General features: G+C 42.1%; 2 protein-coding genes across 2 annotated transcripts in view; both read left to right on the top strand.

Moving 5' to 3' along the window:
- The window catches only part of LOC146577772 (protein NLRC3-like), a 121,912-nt gene that overhangs the window by 80,081 nt on the left and 22,474 nt on the right, over nucleotides 1-19,357 (top strand). The window lies entirely within an intron of this gene.
- Nucleotides 8,724-9,481, top strand: LOC146577773 (stonustoxin subunit beta-like). Its single transcript, XM_085268392.1, has one exon. It carries the CDS (start codon nucleotides 8,867-8,869, stop codon nucleotides 9,479-9,481), a length of 615 nt encoding a protein of 204 aa, XP_085124518.1. The 5' UTR covers nucleotides 8,724-8,866.

The raw sequence follows: 19,357 nt of genomic DNA, 5'->3' as shown, positions 1-19,357 counted from the left end.
TCTCCCAGTCAGTTCCTCACAGCACACTTCAATCATTTCCCTCCCACAGCATCAGGACCAGGGCTTTTTCTCTCTTTGGTCCCACTAAGAGATTTCCACACAAACACCTCATCAGTGGGACTCTCAGAGCTACCAGCCCTTTGCTACAATCACAAAGCTCTTCATTGAAATCAATGATATCAAAGCTGGAATCAAATGAGTCCAAGTCTTCTGCTGATTCAGCATCACATTCATCTTTGCTCCTTGTTCTGCATCCCCACCATGGACTTCATTCCTTTCCAAGCCAGCCTTGAGTGTCCTTTATTCAGCTCATCCTCTGCTTTACTTTTACACCTGATTTTAGCTGCTTTATCTCTCTTTCAACAAGTTTCTGTGCCTCAATCTTTTTCTTCTCTCCCTCATAACAAGACAGCTTCTTCTGCCTGAGAACATGTTGGAGTGATTTACTAATCCAGGGCTGCTTATTGGGGAAAATACTTCCTGTTTCCAAAGTAATCCCCATTTTTCCCAGAAAGAAATGTAAGTAGAAATCGATGATCTAAGTGAGAACATGAGCCTTTAAAAAGTCCCAGTGGGTGCAGTCAAAGCAGTCCCTCAGTCCCAGTATAGAGTCTTTGGTCCAGACTGGAACAACTGTGTGCCCAGTTTGAGCTCTCTTCAGTGCTGTGACCTGACAGACCCAGAGGGGCCATCACATCACATTTAGAAGCTCCCCTAATGGAGCCACAACACATGTCCAACACTTAGTCTGTCTTGTTGGACCAACTGGAAGAAATGATTCAAGGACTTAGTCACAGAACAGAGATTCAAATCTCCAAAATCCAACTGGCTGCATCAGGACATATAGTCTGAAACTCTGCACAGTTTCCTGTTTGAAGCTGCTTCCTGTTGGCTTCAGCTGTTTGGAGTTTCCATTTTCTAAACTTCTACATTCTGAACCTTCTTCAGCTCTGAACAGATGATGAAACACTGAATGATTTCAAGCTCACACTTTGTCTAATAAACTTACATCTTTCATTCTTTATACAGATTGAGTTTCTGTGGTTTGTCAGAGATCAGCTGTGATTATCTGGCAGCAGCACTGAAGTCCAACCCCTCCCATCTGAGACAGCTGGAGCTGTGGGGAAACAACCTGAAGGATCCAGATGTGAAGCAGCTGTCTTATCTTCAGCAGAGTCCAGACTACAGACTGGAGACTCTGAGGTCAGTAGAGTGATGGAGTGAGTGGGTGGTGCTGTCAGCAGTATTGTACTAAACACAGTCAGTATGAAACAAAGATCCAGTGTTTCCTGTAAAGCTGCAGCTTCTCAGTGAAGCTGTGAGAGGAGAATGGTGACAGGCTTCAGGATTGGACACAAACACTTCCTGTTTCTGACCTTTATGGTCACCATGGTAACGGCTGACACGCTCTGATCAAACACTGTCAACAGCCAATCAGCTCTCTGAACAAAGCAGCACGCAGACCAATGACTGCATTCGTTTCCAAGTTTAAAGCAGTGAAGAACACAGTCTGTAGGTGAGGAAGAATTTAGTGAGAGCAGATGTTTGGATGGAATTCCTCCAGTTAACAGCTGGAACCGTCCATCTGGATTGTTGGGCTTGTTGTTGGGGTTCCTACAGAGCTCAGAGTGGACACACCAAGGTTCTTCTAATGAATGAAAGTCCAAACTCAAACTAGGAGGGAAAAACATTTTCATCAACTTCAATAAAAATCCAAAGATTAGAAAAAGTGAAGCAACAATGAGTCCTAGTACAGTCCCAGCACTGAAGTCCCTGCTGCTCTTTATACTGGATGTGCTGCATCACTGACTGACAGCTGATGAAGAGTCTCTGGAAACACTCGTTTATCTCCTCTGCTCTTCCTTCTTCTCTCTGCAGGTGGTGGTGATGATGGTAAACAGGACGGTGTGTGTGCTGAGAGAGGAGGAGCTGTGTCCTGATGATCCAGAGAGGTTGAAGCAGCAGCAGCTTGTGTGTAGAGATGCTCTGACTGGGCCATGTTACTGGGAGGTGGAGAGGAGAGCTTCATCCAGCAGTGACTGACAGAGGAATGAGAAGAAGTGCAGATGACTGTCAGTGCTGCAGAGTGAACTGCTCTGAGAACAGCTCCACTGTCAGACACAATGTAGAGTCCAGCATCATCCCTGTGTGTCCCTCTGGATCTGACAGAGGATCATCAGTGTATCTGGACTGCTCTGCTGCTGCTCTGTCCTTCTACAGTCTCTGCACAGTCTCTGTCTGACTCTGGCTTCAGACCCTCCTGGATCAAACTCACCTGGAAAGACTTTCAAACATCACTCAATAGATTTGAATACAGAATATATTTGATATATACTGTAGATGTACTGTAGAGTTGCAGTTTGTCACTTGTAAATACAGTCTGTGAGCAGCTGTGAGCTGAAAGATCTTTCTAGAAACAGGAAATGTTTTCACTCTTCTGTTGCTTTTTCATATATTTCCACAACATTAATATTGATCCCACCTGTCTCACCTGTTTCATGCTTTTATACATAATAACAGGACACGTGTGATCTGAGCGCTGCTGTGGTTGCTGTGCTGCACGTCTTCATTTAGATAACAGAGACATCTAGTGGTTCAGAGGGAGAACTGCAGGAGGTGGAGCTGTGTTTTAGCGTGGAAAACTTTTTATCTTTTAGGCGCAGATACAAATATGACAAGTATCAGTGTGAGATACAAAAGGTCACATCAGTCAGCAGAGGGAACAGTGATCACACAGCAATGTAAGAATAGAAACATAACAGTGAATCTGGACATGTATACAGATGGAAGCAAACAAACAGGATGTAACACTACATTAAAGCCACAAATGGGAAGAAAACAAACACAAAGGAAAATATATTTGATCTCAGGAATCCAAATCAGATGCTTTAGAGCAGGGGTCGGCAACCCTGGGCACGCGTGTCACAGCTGCCACGTGAAGGGTTAACTGATGGCACGACCATAGCTGGACTGGCCATCGGGCATACTGATGATGTTTTTTTATTTTCTTGTAACGGTATAAACGATGGAAGGTGGCGGATTGTCCGGATGCTGGTCGATGTGTAGAAATAAGTCAGTTGTTTGGTGGTGGCTATGGCGGAGCTTCCACAGAGGCAGCAGGTGGATGAGGGAAAGGGGAGGCAGGAGGAGCAGAGACCCGAGGCGGCCGCCGGTCCGAGTGTCAGGTGAACTGAACTTCAGGTAAGAAGTTATGACCTGCAGTCTGTCTGGGTCAGATATAAACCAAGTTTAGGTGGAGTTTATTTTCATGTTGCTGACTTTTTACAGTCAGTTACAATAACTCATACTGTGTACTAGCTAGCATGACGGAGTTTCTATACAGCTGGGTGGTGCTATGATGTTACTGATAGTGAACTTTACAGTGGCTTGCAAAAGTATTCGGCCCCCTTGAACTTTCCCACATTTTGTCACATTACAGCACCAACATGAATCAATGTTATTGGAATTCCACGTGAAAGACCAACACAAAGTGGTGAACACGTGAGAAGTGGAACGAAAATCAGACATGATTCCAAACATTTTTTACAATAAATAACTGCAAAGTTGGGTGTGCGTAATTATTCTATCATGGAAAAACACACTGCCATCAACTTCTGCTTTGTTTTTGTCAAAATCACTGTAATATAATCACTGTACCTTTATATACATGCGACTTATATTAATGCTGCTGCCCTCTTGTGGCTAAAGTGTAATTATGTTATTGTTATTAGGGAAAACATTTGAGAGTAACATGAAAAATGAGTCAGCACTTTGGCTTCAGCTTAAGAAATCCTCATTTTTATGTCATCAGTTATAGTTGCATGTAGTCATTATCATAATTTAACCTTTAATATTGATGTCTTAAATTTATTTTGAGTAAATTAGCAATTTTATGGTATTTATATGGTTGTATTAAATTAATACATCACTAATGAATTAACTATTTCAGTAATTAATTTAAAAATGTACATAATCAATTAAATAAATATATTAATAATGAATTATCCATTAATTTCATTTAAAATGTTTCAATATTTGTTTATATACAATTCAAATTAGTTAATTACATATTTAATCAATTATTGGTTTGTTTTCTATTTTAATTATTTTACTGACACATTTAATGAATTATTTAATGATGTATTTATTTAATTCACGTTGCTACTCCTGGCCCTGCATCGCTGTTCATAAATACATTTTATTTGTCAGCTTCACCCATCAAAGTCAGGGGGCGGGGTTAATGCTGATCAAGTCAAAACCATTGCTTTGGTCTGGTGGGCGTTCTTTTAGTGGGCTTTTCTGTCACGGCCTGCGTGGCAGACTATGATGAGGGGAAGGACGACCCAAATGCTGGACTCTTTGATGAGGTCAGTGCGTTTATTTACAGTGATGCAAAATAATCCAAACAACAATAAATCCCCAGTGCGTTCCCGACTCTGACATGTCCTCTTGCCAGTGTTAGTGTTCTTTGTCTCCGCTCCTCAGTGTCTGAGCACCCCGTGCTCGCTGCCCTCTCGTCTCCACACTCCTCCTGAGCAATAACAAAGAGGCAGCCGTCAGCAACACCACAATGCTGCAGACTAACCTTAACTAACTCGCCAAGAGACTAACGTGAAGTTACGCAATGATCCAGCATCGGAGACAGCTCCACCACACTCCTAAGTAGCTCCTCTGACGAGGCTTGATCAGCTGCAGGTGTGAGTAATTCTCCTCCGCAGGTGTGGCCAGGCTCCTGGCTGACACACACACACACACACCTAGATACACAAACATGGAAACAGGAGACAGCAGCACCAAAAACACACATGTCCATAACTTCTTACAGGCCCTGGGTCACCCAGACCCCGGTCCCATGACAATTCCTCAAAACTAAGTAGGCCTACACACCAGGGTTTGGACATGTGTGGACCCAAACTATACTTAAACTTTACCCTTTTTTGTATGTCACCAAATACACTTTAATATCTTCTAGACAAGAATGTAGTGGCATAATCTTTAACCTCCTAAGACCCAAACTCCTCCGTGGCATTCATTCTTAGTTTCTCTTTGATATTTGGGCTGATTGGGACCTGATGAATGTAAAAACAAAGAATTACCACATTTTTTGTTTCTGAGAAAAATGAGAGCCACATATGAGGATATTGGTCTAAAATTTTGATAGCACAGTGGCAGTGTAACATCCTCGTAAGTGGATATCAGGCCCTTGTAGAGCAAAATGTAGTATTTTGGTCTAAACAACCCAAATTGTGATGTCCACATATGTGGACGCCAGGTCCTAGGAGGTTAAATATCTGCTCACTTTGTCAAAATGAACCTAATCATCTCTGATGAATTCAGTGATGTCTGCCAGCTCACCTTGCAAGTGGTCGAGCTTATACCGCCGACAACGCGGCCACAACTTGTAAACCCCCTGCTGACTATCAGCTCTGGAGTTATTTATTTATGTCAGTTTCAACTGTTCCTGCAGAAAGTAAGCACGTGTTACTGATAAAAAGTCCAATAGAAGCAAAGTCTAAACTTTGAAAACAAAAACCTGTCTGATTAAGATCTGATCTTTGGGGGGTTTCAATAAGCAGTGTGACCCGTGTATATGCATCAGGGGTGGTTTTGATTATCGATTTATCGATTAAAATCGATTCTCGCTTGGATAACGTGATATCGAGTCATTAAAATCCTGAATCGATTTTTAATATAAATTTATTTTGGCCAAAACGCCAGAATCTCAGGTTAAACCTCCCAAAGTTTCAACAACCACCAAACAGCTAAAACAGTAAATGAGAGCAGGAACACGGATTCTGCACAAAGACGTAAACACAAAGCGCGGAGCCGCCGACGCATCAGAATCAGTGAGATGTGACTTTCTCACCTGACTGCACGGACACGAGCTGAAAGCCGACAGCTCGCTGATTCTGATGTTTCGGCGGCTCCACGCTTTGTGTTTACGCCCTTTTTGCGCTGATTCTGAAGCTGCAGGTTTGATGTCTCTCCAAACAATATTGAGTAAACCAGCAGCAAAAGAAGCTCCAAACTACGCTTCACATAAACATCGTCATGAATTCCCTCTGATTGTTTTGCTGCCACCAGGATAAAATCACACTTCATGCACAGCTCTCTCTCTCTCTCTCTCTCTCTCTCTCTCTGTACTTCAAGAACAGTTTCCTGTTTTCTGCATTATTCGCTTGCTTGTTATGCACAAGTCTACCGTTCTTACAGCCTGTCGGCCGCTGTTTTTTTTTCTTTTACTTACTTCTGAAAACAAAGCCTCGTTTCTGCCGTTCAATACTGAACAAATTTAAACTTTTTAAAATGATGCAAAATTGCAAAACGCTCAGCTGTGTCTGTAATCAAACCTCTGTAACTTTGCTCTGCTTCACGTCAGCAGCATCAGGTAATGTTCATATGTTCATTAATGGTTTTCTTTTGTTTTTGATGTACTGCAGAATATTTGTATAAAATCCCAGGCCAGGAAAACCTTCATGTTTTTCTGTTTGATCCTCAGCTACTTTGACACAAAGGCCTCTGCTGTGATGCTCACAGCTTTGATAAAGTCTGGCAAGTGTCAGATTTCTTTTTATAGATATAAAAATATAGAAATGTTCTGATGCATGTAGTAACTGTTAGCTTTAACTGTACAAGGCTTGTTAGACATAATGAAACACATCGTGCAGATTTCTGGATGTTAGACTATAATTTTTATTATGATCATTAATCTTGAGTCTAAAAAGTCAGTCAAGTATATCCAGGATATCTTTCTGTTAACTGGATTCACTGACACTAACACTGGGACCAGGATAAGCGGTCGCATGAAGCTGGTTATCAGCTGACAATCTTATGATTTAATTAATTTAATTAAGTTATTTAATTTTTCTAATTTTTCCTCCACATTTCCCCTGAAATGAAGGGATTGTGTTAAACATGCTTTAGTTCCTCACATTTTTCTGCATCTCTTTGTTCAACCCCCTGAATTAAAGCTGAAAGTCTGCACTTCAAACACATCTGAGTTGTTGCATTTAAAATAGATTTTAGTGTATGTACAGAACCAAAATCAGAAACTAAGTTCTCTCTGTCCAGATATTTATGGACCTAACTGTATAATCTATACAGCACGTAAAAAATGCTGTAAATAAAGAAGTCTGTGAAAATGTGGCACTTAAGGTCAATTTAAACTGAAGTGATATAATCTTCTCCCCACAGTTTGAGTTTGTATTGTCTCAGCTGCAGACAGACTATGATATTAATATTATTAGTTATTAATATTATTAGTTATAAAGGACACCTTCCTGCCTTTAGTCTTATTCATGATGATTATTAGTCGTCTTCTAATGTCCACAAGTCTGTATGATGTGTTTCATAGGTTCTAACAAGCCTTTTAAACTTAAGTTACTGCATTGCTGAAACACCAACATCTGCTTATTGAACAAAACAAAAACAACCAAAAGACCACACATCTGATTTTATTTTTATTTTAATAGACTTCCAAAGATTATACCAGATAACTGGCCTCAGAATATAATTGAATAAACATGTTTAAAAACGATAACCTAATCCTGTCTTGACAGGCTGAGCTCTTCAGTATCCACCAACAGCATCGTCATGCTGAGTCAGACGTTTCTGCTCCTGCTGGAAATACTCTTCCTCTTTCCACGTTGTACCAAATGTTTTTAAATGTTAGTTTCAATTTAAAATTAAAGATTAAAAAAGTGTAACACATATAAACATCAGATAATTAAGACAAGCGAATGGTTCAGTTCCACATGTGCTCCGCTGACACATTAAACTTCAGTAAAATGATGCAGTTATGAAACAACTTTAATCTAAAACAAACTGATTTGCTCAGGAGCAAAAACAGTGAAGTCAGTGACTGTAAGTGAGTGAGCTGTGCTGGTGACTGGATATCAGATTTCCAGTCATTAGAGCAGATAAGTGGCAGAACTATATTACTGATTTAATTTAAATGCAAATAGCCCAAATCCTGATTAAAGCATCAGGTTCACTTATAAAGTATTCTGTAGTTATCTTAGTGTCCATCGCCCTTCCCAACATGGGAATAAAGCAGCTGTGAGAGAATTAAACATGAATGAATGAATGGTACGGAAGTGGAGGAAGCAAGAAGAATGAGCTGAGTAAAGTTTGACTCATGCGACATTTTTGTTTCGCTTAATGCGCCTTATAATCCAGTGAGCCTCATGGTCTGTAAAATATGGTGCATTTGCAAATTATGTGCACAATATTGGAACTAAACTATTTTATATTGACAAACAGCGGCCCGCATTAAACTGTGACTGTCACCAGGTAATGTGGGCGTGTTTGCTGAATAAGCAGCAGGTGTTAAACAGCTGACAGGTGAACAGGATGCATGCAGGTAAACTCGAGGGCCCTTCGAGCTGATCGGTGGTGTCGTGAGGAGAATTTCAGCTCATTATTCATGTTACAGAAACACAGAGGTACGAGACCAGGCAGAAGACTTTCTGATTATTTGTTTTTAGTTAAAATAATTCCATTGTTGTCTAGTGATGGTGTGGTAAAGCTCTGTGAATGTGTCCAATTTTTCCGGCTTTGTTGCTTCACCCAAAGGCAGATCACACAAAGTTTAACTGCTTATTATGAAGAACTGACAGCTGCTGGTCATTTAATGTTCAGCAGCACTGCTGTGAGAATACCTGTAGGACACATACCAGTGGATATGTGAGCACGTGCACAGCTGCAGGGCTAGAAGGGCCCAAATGAATTAAATAAATAGATTCTTAAATAATTAATTAAATGTGTTATTAATTGATTAATTACATTTATTTAAAAATCATTAAATTTTTAATTAATTTATTGTAAATGTTGGAAATGAAATTATTTGGCATTAAATCAATGATGTATGTATTTAATAAGTATTTTGAACTTAGATTCCTGTCAACTCACAATCGACACAAACACAGTGAACACAAAGCTCCAACTGTCTGACAACAACAGGAAGGTGACACATGTGGAGGAGCTTCAGTCACATCCTGATCATCCAGACAGATTTGATGTTTGTGAACAGCTGCTGTGTAGAGATGGTCTGACTGGTCGCTGTTACTGGGAGGTCGAGTGGACGAGGAGGGCTTGGATATCAGTGAGTTACAGAGGAATCAAAAGGAAAGGAAGGAGTGATGAGTGTGTGTTTGGTGGAAATGATCAGTCCTGGAGTCTTTGCTGCTCTGATCATTATTCCTCTGTGTGGCACAATAACAGAGAAACACCCATCTCCTCCTCCTCCTCCTCCTCCTCCTCTGTCTCTAACAGAGTAGCAGTGTGTGTGGACTGTCCTGCTGGCACTCTGTCCTTCTACAGAGTCTCCTCTGACTCTCTGATCCACCTCCACACCTTCCACACCACATTCACTGAACCTCTTTATCCTGGATTTGGGTTCTGGGATCCATCGACTGGTTTCATGAAGGGTATTTCAGACTTTTTTGGCACACTTAGGTATGAATTGACTCTTTGTAGTTAGTCTTACCTGTTAGAGAAACAGTTCAGTCTGTTCATGTCTGTGTCTTTCACTCAGAAACACATGATGAGATTCATGGATTCAGTCAGTTGATGTTTTAAACTAAATGATTCACAAATTATTATTCAACACAAGTTTGGTGAGCAGCAGGGCTCATCCTGCTTTTTGTTTTTGTGCATTATAATGATGAAATAACTTTGTCATGTCTGTGCTGGCCTTTGGAGAATTAAACCATCCTGTAGAAACTAGATATAAATGTCATATTTTCCAACATTGATATTTTTCTGTGTTTCAGACGACAATGAAAAGATAAAGAACAGTCTGTAAATCACAAGTTATCAATTCAAATGATTATTAAAGCCACAAGAGAAGCTTCCTGTTATTTGTACCACTCACCTGGTCATGTGATCCAGCTGTGCAGCCAATCATAACTGCCATCACTTTCTACTTTGATATTTCCATGGTGAATGGACTGATTCTTGTTTAACACGTTCATACTCTGATGGATGCATCGGAGAGGGTTAGTGTCTTGCTCAAGGATACTTTGTGTGCCAGCTGGAGCAGTCAGGGATTGAACCACCAACCTTCTGATCATTAGATGCCTTGCTCTGTCTCCTGAGCTACAGCCATCATCAAAGCTCTTTCTTAAATCCTCTCTGAGAGGAGCTCAAACACGAGGAAGAGACGAAAGTGAGGGAAGAGAGTGGACTCATTAGTAAAATGAAAAACAGCCAGCGTTGATGTTTAAGACAAGTGAGGTAACAGAAACACTATATATAGCAGCGGTCACCATGGCAACATCAATGTCGGTTGCTACGTATTGTACTGATCCTGATCTGTGAGCCTCATATCAGGATATGCTGTTGTTTGTATTTGTTTGCATTGTTACCATTTTTGTGTCTTTTTTAACAAACTACTTTTATCTTGCCATCGTTTGTCAGAGAGTCAAACTACATTTGGTTCATCTTTCTACAATAAAAACATTTCTTCATCTTAATTATTGTATGTGCAGAGTTGTAGTTACTCACAGTGACCACTGGAGGCGTGTGATCCTGATAGTTTCCCTGGAACCGTCCAGTTCATCCACATGAATGAAGCTGTTGGTGATTAACGCTCATCTGTACAACTTTAACAACAATATCAAACATTTAATCGCTCTGCAAACAGCTTGTCTGATGTATAAACTGTGTCTTAAAGGATCAAAGTAAATGTCACATTGAAAGCAGATTTCACTGTAATGTCCTCTGTTTGAAATATTCCAAATATAATCTGGCTTGGTAATGATTTACTCATATATTGTCCACGCAGACTAAAGCAGTAGGAGATGAGATGAAAACAATTAGAAGAATCTTTACTCTTTAATGTCACAAATTCCTCTTTGTATGTAACATAACAACATACATGATACAGCTGCAGCAACTGAGGCGAGGAGAGAGGCAGCAACAAGAAAACTGGAAGAAGGAGACCAACAACACCACCTGTGGAAATCTTTCCCCAATCAAGCGTCATCATATCAGCATTTCATCAAAAGCACACATGCTCCGACCTGACAATGCAGAGCTGTGGCAAAATCATTGAAATCATTTATGAAACAAATGAGTGCATCAAAAATAAGAGTGGAGCTGCAATGAAAGAGAAGTGAACTTTCTTCAGTCAACACAAAGTTTTCCCTGACAGGTGACATTTAATTAAAGTGACTTTATCACCACACACACATTCAGAGGCAGTCTACAGGAGCAGAGCTGCAGCTATTCAGCAAATGTCTCCCTGCAATCCTCACTGCAACACCTACATGTGAAAATGAAACCACCTCTACTGTTCACACATGAAACGTCGTGTGAAGAACCAGTTTTCCTCAGATCTCTGTTTTAGTAACTCTGAAGTCTGAACTTTGGATTTTTGCATCCTGTTTGTACTGATAACTGTCAGTGGATGATTTTGATCCCAAAGAAATCTTTAACACACATGTAGTGATGGGACGTGTGCACTGAAACAATGGTTAGGAAACAGAAATCGCCTGAGAATCTGCTCATGTTTAAGATTTCTTCTTTGCAAACATTTTCTATGGCTGTTCCCAGTATGACCAGTGATACAAAGCATGGGAAATGGGGATTAGTTCATTCAGACAAATACACTTTTTAAAATGTAAAAATAAAGAAATGAATCAATAAAATAAAAAGTCAAAGAAATAAAAAATAAGGGTCTGAGGCGTCTGTCTCACTGTATCCATGGCAACAATTTACTTCCTGTTCCTTCATATCAGAACCACATCTTTGAAATCAAAACATTTAAGATTCAAATTCAACCACAGATGTGTTCAATTAGATATTAAATGAAGCAGTGCAATGTTTTTATCACTATCCAAGTTTGAACTCTAAGTAGAAGATTTAAAAAAGCAACACACACACACACACACACACACACACACACACACACACACACACACACAGTATGCAGACATGATTTAGCTGATGATAACATAACGACTGCACAGACCCGTGGGATGATTCATGTCCTTTTTCTTACTCTATGCAATGATGAACTTCTTGCTTCAGGACCTTCTTGATGAATTTGTTTTCTAATCCACAGTTTTCTACCTGATCTGTGTGTTTGAAGTAAAATGTGTTGCTTCAAATGTAAAAGTTAAACAGACAGAAAGCATCAACGTGGACTTCAATCAGTGTTTTGTGTTCATACAGGTCAGCTGTTGCACACAGAGCTCCTGGATTTACACTGTGCCCTGGTTCCTGTGTTTCTGTATGTAGTTTAGTCTAAAGTGGATCCTCCTCATGCACAGACTGAATTATCTGTTCAACAATCAGCATTTCTGATTCATGGATTTCATTTGTTTTTGCTAGTTTTGACTGAGATTTCAACATATCTGTGGTGGCATCTGTTCAGTGTTGTGGAAGTTTTACAGCACTAATCTCACTTCACTCTGTAACATAACAGTGAACAATATTACTATTAGAAAGATTATTAGAGAAGCCACAATCAGATGATCCCCTATGAGGTGTCCTTGGTTATAGTGTGAAGTCATCTGAGGGGAGAGAAGAAAGAAACACTTCAGTGTTAATGAAAAAGTCATCAGTCTTCTTATGGGAAGAGACCTCCACCAGACCAAGACAGATAACCATCCAACACGTTCTCATCCCAAAACCTAACAGACCGATGCCATGTGACAAACCGATGCCATGTGACAAATCGATGCCATGTGACAAACCGATGCCATGTGACAAATCGATGCCATGTGACAAACCGATGCCATGTGACAAACCGATGCTATGTGACAAACCGATGCTATGTGACAAATCGATGCCATGTGACAAATCGATACCTTTCGGTCTCCCTCTCTCTCTTGTGCTCCTGCTCCTGCCAAAAGCAAAGCAAAGCATCCACCCTTTTTCTTACCGGCGTCGTGAATTGTTTGTCAGCATCTACTCATCCTAACGTTGGTCCAGTCTTTGTCTCAGTGTCAAGTCAGTCAACACTTTAGTCCACATGGTCAGTCCAGTCACACACATCATGCACACACATTCACACTAGATCTTGCTGATAGTGGAGCCTCACGCACAAAGCATCAGAGTCTCCACCCTCATCAATATGAGCTCATTTATTTGTTCTTTCTTTTGTTTTTAGAAAAAGAGTTCTTTATGATCTTGGACTGGATTGACTCGCTGCAATCCTTTTAGACAGGAACTCGCAGGTTCCCACAGGTGACCTTTCCCTCAGCCCATTGTAATCTGGAAAAGCTCACCTTATATTTGCTCTCACAACAATGTTTTACAGCGCTGTTAATTCAATCTTGCAGGCCTGCTTAGAACAAAGAAGGAGGAAAAGAGAGCTGATTATTAGCTCATCAGAGCACAAAACATCATCACCAAAGGGGGCGACACCTGACAGTTTTCTCTAAGTGCACTGTTACAGAAATAATGAGCCGCTCCTCGACATGTCCATGTTTAGTAAAACTCCCTCTATTGAAATAAGAAAACAAGCCAAACCTAACTGACAGAATGAACCCATCACTAAAACAACGACCCCAAAAATCTTCATCACAGAAAAGTTTTGCTTACTAATCCAACAATATGTTGTGGGAATTAGAACTTTCCGGGTCATAAAGCTTTTGCCCGACTCTTGGCTTAACTAATACTGACATAGTCTGAAATCAGACTTAAAGTCACTCCCTCTGTTCATTTAGGATAAATGTATCTATATCTGATTTAGGCTAAGTGCCTTTTGTTTAGATGAACTGCTGGACTTCCAGACCAGCAGGTTTAGGGAAGTCTTTATGGGGTCACACTCTGACCCCCCCCCCCCCCACACACACACACACACACACACACACACACACACACACACACACGCACGCACAGGCGACGTACTCTTTGTTTGTATGTAGACGTCATATGTTAATGAACGTCATATGTATATTCATGTAACCTCAATAAAAGAGCAGTGTTACGGGGGAGCGGACGAGAGCAACTGGGGTGAAGCGAAGGAACGGCGTTTGTCCGGTTCTCTCCCGTGCACGGGAAACATGAAGAACTTTGCCTACTCGTGTCTTGCTTTGCTATGTAATTAAATTGTCCTTAACGTTCCAACGAATAGGTTTATGCTACAAACCTATCACTGAGGTTAACTACACAACCCCTCGCCACCTCCTTATACACAGGAGTGAGTACAAAAGGGTTCGTACGGACGCATCAGCCGGCCGTCCTTCTGCTCGACACTGTTAGCTGAAAGATGATCGGATCATCCTCTGTCCTGTATTTAAGGCTGAGAGTCTTTGTCCAGTCTCTTTTCCACAGCTACTGTCCACAGCACTGATCCACCTGCAGCACAGCCCCACTCAGTTGTTTTATGATTTACATTGTGCACGTTTCCCTTCCACTGAGCTTACAAAACCTCTGACAGGAGAAGTCAGGCATGTGTTTCCCCCACCTCCCCTTTTAGGCAGTAATAAAATAGAAAACAAACAATCAAACAGGCTAAAGCTAGAGCACAAGCAAAGACAGCACCGGTGACTAAGTTCTCCCATACTGGACGTACGCTACCACGTGGGCTCAAACAGCAGCACATCAGCTCAGTTTACACACTGTTGACATCTTCATCAGAGGGTCAGCAGGGAGCGCTGCTGAGCTGCAGTCGTCTCCACCAGAGTGACGGAGCAGGAATCACAAACAGCACAAACCCACCGTGTTGTTTCCACCCTGTTCAGGAGATCTGAGCCCCCATCCCTTTTTTTCATGTTGCAGCTCTGCACTGCAGGCCCTGAACGCAGAGGTGTGGACTCGAGTCACATGACTTGGACTCGAGTCAGACTCGAGTCATTAATTTTATGACTTTAGACTTGACTTGAAAAAATGTTCTAAGACTTGTGACTTGACTTGGACTTTTACACCAATGACTTGGGACTTGAATTGGACTTGAACCGGTTTACTTGAAAAGACTTGATATTTTACCCCAAATATAAAATTTAACATGCATATTATATAGAGATTGAAAATGTGACGTCATTCACGGGTAGAACCGCAAAGGATTCTGGGAACTCGTGGCAAGCGGTACTAGCGCACGCAGGCTTTCAATTAAAATCAGTTATACAGCGATAAAAAGAAACACAAAAATGTCAAGAAGCTGTTGTATTATTAACTGCAATAGCCGGTCGCATGACAGCCACGGGAAGCCGACAGGTAAAGAGATCGGTTGTTATCGGATTACGTCGTTGAAGAGAAATTGTTCAAGCCATGTTTCCGAAGTAACAAAGACGCGACGGATGGCCTGGATTGCAGCCATTCAAAGATCAAATATAACGTCCCAGAACACTCCAGCTCACAGGTTAGTCTGCTCCAAGCATTTACACAAAGGTCAGTCTGCTGTTGTAGTTAATGCGTCATTTTTCTTAACATAATTGGTGATATAGGTTACAAGCAAGTCTGGCGCTGAACAGAAATTGTCGCGCTATGCTCCTTTGTTTATTGTGCATAAATAGTGAATTGTCCTGACACAATATTGCGTTTCGCCTCTGTTATTATGGCACATTGACAAAAACATATACTTTTATTCACAGGATAAAACAGGTTTTTTGTATCACTAATTGTCCAGTACGATTACAGCATACAATATTATTGTCACTGCTACATTTCTGTGATGGGTACCAGAAATTATTTCCACTACTAATTAATTACCGTTGAGCTCAAAGGTCCTATTAATAAACTGTTAACGAATGTGTATTTATGACGACGATTTGTGAGACTGGTAAACTTACCTTTGTTCGTACGATGGTCTTTCGTTCTACACGGTGCATTTCAAGGTCCTGTACCCATCCGTCGGTAAACTGTACCTGGGCTTGTTGCAGTGACCGGAAGTTACTAAACTTCATGAGTGTATGCACTCACTCCAAGAACCGTATGATTATAAATATGCATATAAATATGCTACGATGAGATAGCTGACTTCATCTAACTAGCAAATGTTGTCCAGGCTACGTTGGTGATGCAGTTTTTTTTAATGTGTGTGATATTTTTGTCATGCGATTTTAAAGCCGGTCCTACAAGCGCATCCAAGAATAACATGCAGCTTATCTCAGAACTGTCGGTGAAAATTATTCTTGGAGCTAGGTTTAATTGAGCTGCATTTTAAAGAGGTGCAATTTCACAATTTGTGTATATTTTCTAAGTTCACTATTTTGTCATGTGTTGAGAAAAACACAGATTTTAAAATTACATGGTCTAATATTTACATTTAGCATAACTGCAACATTATTTTTTCGTTTGTTTTTTTTTAAAGACTCGAAAGGACTTGAAATTCAAAGTTTCAGACTTGTGACTTGACTCGGACTTTTACACCAGTGACTTGAGACTCGACTCTGACTTGCCTGACATTACTTGAGACTTGACTTGAGACTTGCAAAACAATGACTTGGTCCCACCTCTGCCTGAACGCCTCCCGGTTACCCTCAGTGTGCTTAGAGTTTAATTTACAACCGACGAGCTCACAGATCATCTGCAGGCAGGTGAACGAACCCTTAATGTGAGGATAATAGCAGAGCTGAGCTGAGGTCAGAAATAGTCAGGAACGGTGTCGACACAGTGAAGTCAGCTGTTTGGGAATTTGTCTGATTATCAGTTTGGGGGGGTCGGTGTTAAATAACAAAGGCGGTGTAGGATGGAGAGAGGAGGAGGGAGGGAGCAGTGATGATATGAAGTCAGAATACACATGTGGCAGACATAAGGGGGTCAGACAGGAGCAGCATCTCTGCTCTGTTTTGTTAATAACGTAGAAAAATAGTTTTGTACAATCAAGCTACATCGACGGACGCTTTACCTCACGTACCCTAAAATGAAAAAGTAGTGACAGTAAGATGGAGGCTGCACATGACACCATGACTGAGTTCACAGCTGTTGCTTTGATTCTAACGTTTAAGACTTTTGGCATCGACTCCGTTTTAATAAATGAGTGCTGGGAGGCGTCGTTTGACTTCAGGAGCTCCTGCGATGCTCCTGCGATGCTCCTGCGATGCTCCTGAGATGCTCTTACTCTGCGGGAGAAAACCAAAAACCAAAAGTAGCAAACATGGAGCGATATGACTCGTTTAGATTTTGGGAAACGTGCATCGACAGGTACAGTGTCCTTTTCCCCGCGTCTTTAAAAATAATTCATGCATAGATCCCCCACTGAGAAAACCCTTTTATATACTTTCTCCTTTGTACACATTTTATATAGAACTATATATAATATCATTTCTCTATATCTATATTTTCAGAAAAATTCTTTCCACACAATAAAAAACAACAATTAAACAAATGCTTCAAACAAAACAACAAAAAGAGAGAAGATGGAAGAAAGAAAATCACGACTGAGGCCAGTTTGGCACTTTGTCATGAGAACATGACAGAACTCTGTTAGTTGACGGTAAATAGCGAAACTCTATTTTTCTTTGGTTTTTCTTCTCCCTCGATGAGAAATGAAACACAGCAGTACTTAAGTACTTGGCACCTAAAAATGCTGGTCGAATGAAAGATATCAGTGTTTTCATAGTTATATGTTTAGTGTACGCCTCCCCCTCCAGACTGCTCAGCAGATCGGGAATTTTTAGAGAAGAGCAGGAGGGAGGCGTGTCAAATGAGAGGAAGAGAGCAGTAATAAAACACGGATGTAGAAAAGAGAAGCATAATGTGCACATAACACACAGGAGATGGAAAAAGAGATGACGCCAACGTAAAAAAGAGAAAACAGCGAGGAGCGAGAGAGCATTCGTCCCTTTGACAAATGTTGGAGGTCTTGAGCCTGGAAACAGCAGACCGTCTTTGAAAACAGTATCTTTGAAAGATCTGAGTCACCCACCCCAAACTGCTCATCTGCTGCTGGACACTTCAGTTGCACCTCCACATGCCACCAGTGGAGGGAGCTGCCAAGTTTCACAGCACATGACGCAGCAGGTGGAGTTGCTTTTGGAGAAAGAAGAGAATAAGAGGACAGAACGAAGGCCCACGTCTAGAGGCCTCCCTTCCAGAGCGGTAGCAGAGCCAGTGTTCCTGGTCCCTAGGTGGCGCTGTGTCGGGCCTGTCCCTACTATACCCTGGTGGTGGAGTGGGGGTGGGGCAGGGTGTTGTTGTGGCCGGTGGAGGGGAATGTGTTGAAGGCGTGAAGAGGCTGCATGCTGGTGATGGTGCTGGGGATCACGGTGATGGTGTTTGGCTTCATCAGCGGCACGTTGTCGGGGGCGCGGCGCAGCGCCAGGGTGTAGTCGGGAGGGCAGGCGGGCCGCAGGATGTCGTGGGGTCGCAGGGGCTCCATGTCGTGGTGAGCGTCGTGCTCCCAGTCCTTCATCTGCAGGGACATGATCTCCTCCTCCTGGCTGTGAGCCAGGTCGTTGGCGGGGCCGCCCCGCTGAGGGGACAGCCGGTGCCGGCGCATCTCGTGCCGCTTGTCACGCTTGTAGTAAAGGGCGGCGAAGGCCAGGATGTTGAGGAAGAAGAGCGACGCTCCAACTGCAACTGTCACGCTCAGTTCGGTGGAGTAGTCGCGGGTGTGTCTGGGAAAGAGGTCCTGGGGCGGGCGCTCTGAGCCCTCGGGCTCAGGATCTGATGGGAAGGTAGGGTAACGATGACGAGTGGTTCGAGGAACGTTGTTTCTGGGCCTCATGGTGCCGGGGTCACGGCCTGCGGGGGAGCGCGTAGTGGTGGGAAAGAGCACGTCGTGCAGGCTGTGAAGATGAGGGACTAATTCCAGCCAAAAGGCCACTTTGTTAGCTCTGTAGTTGTCTCTGACACGAGGTTTCAAACCGATGTGAAGGTACTGCTTGTCCTTCCAGTTGAACTTGGTCCAGATGACCTCCTCGAAGCGGCTGGGCTTGGTATGAATGAACTCGGTGTCCTGAGGGACGGGCAGGTTGGGGTCCCTGGTGGAGCATAAAGGTTAAACGTTTCAGTTCAAAGTTATATTCAGTCTCCATTATAAGTAACATGTGGCATCAATACACTGAATACAGACAGGAGGCCCATTCTCTGTGCAACCTTTAAACTATCTAAGACCAACCGGCTGCTCTGGGATCTGGATGCTTTTGGTGAACCAGTATGTTCAATTCTTCAAAGCCACACGGGAATTAAACTAGCAACCCAGATTCAAGTATTCAACATGACTAGAAGGCTATCAGTGAACATACAGTAACGTGTACAGTTTACACTACTGTGACATGAGGCCTACCCAGTCTTTGCGAAGTTAGTCCAGTAAGTCATGACCACAGCGCTCAGCATCACATCGTTCTTGGAGAAGTTGCACGGGAGCAGGTCCGTGGCACCGATCATCGGTACGCCGAACACGTAAGGTATCTCGTCTCCGTGCGCGGCGTCGGCACTCGGGCCGCGTCTCGGTCTGGCA

This window comes from Mchenga conophoros, linkage group LG3, assembly GCF_057382185.1.
Source record: "Mchenga conophoros isolate Kocher_MC1m ecotype Shallow Benthic linkage group LG3, M_conophoros_male_GT1.1, whole genome shotgun sequence".
Taxonomy (NCBI): domain Eukaryota; kingdom Metazoa; phylum Chordata; class Actinopteri; order Cichliformes; family Cichlidae; genus Mchenga; species Mchenga conophoros.
The sequence above is the reverse complement of the archived record's forward strand: the minus strand, read 5'-3'. Positions and strand labels throughout refer to the sequence as shown.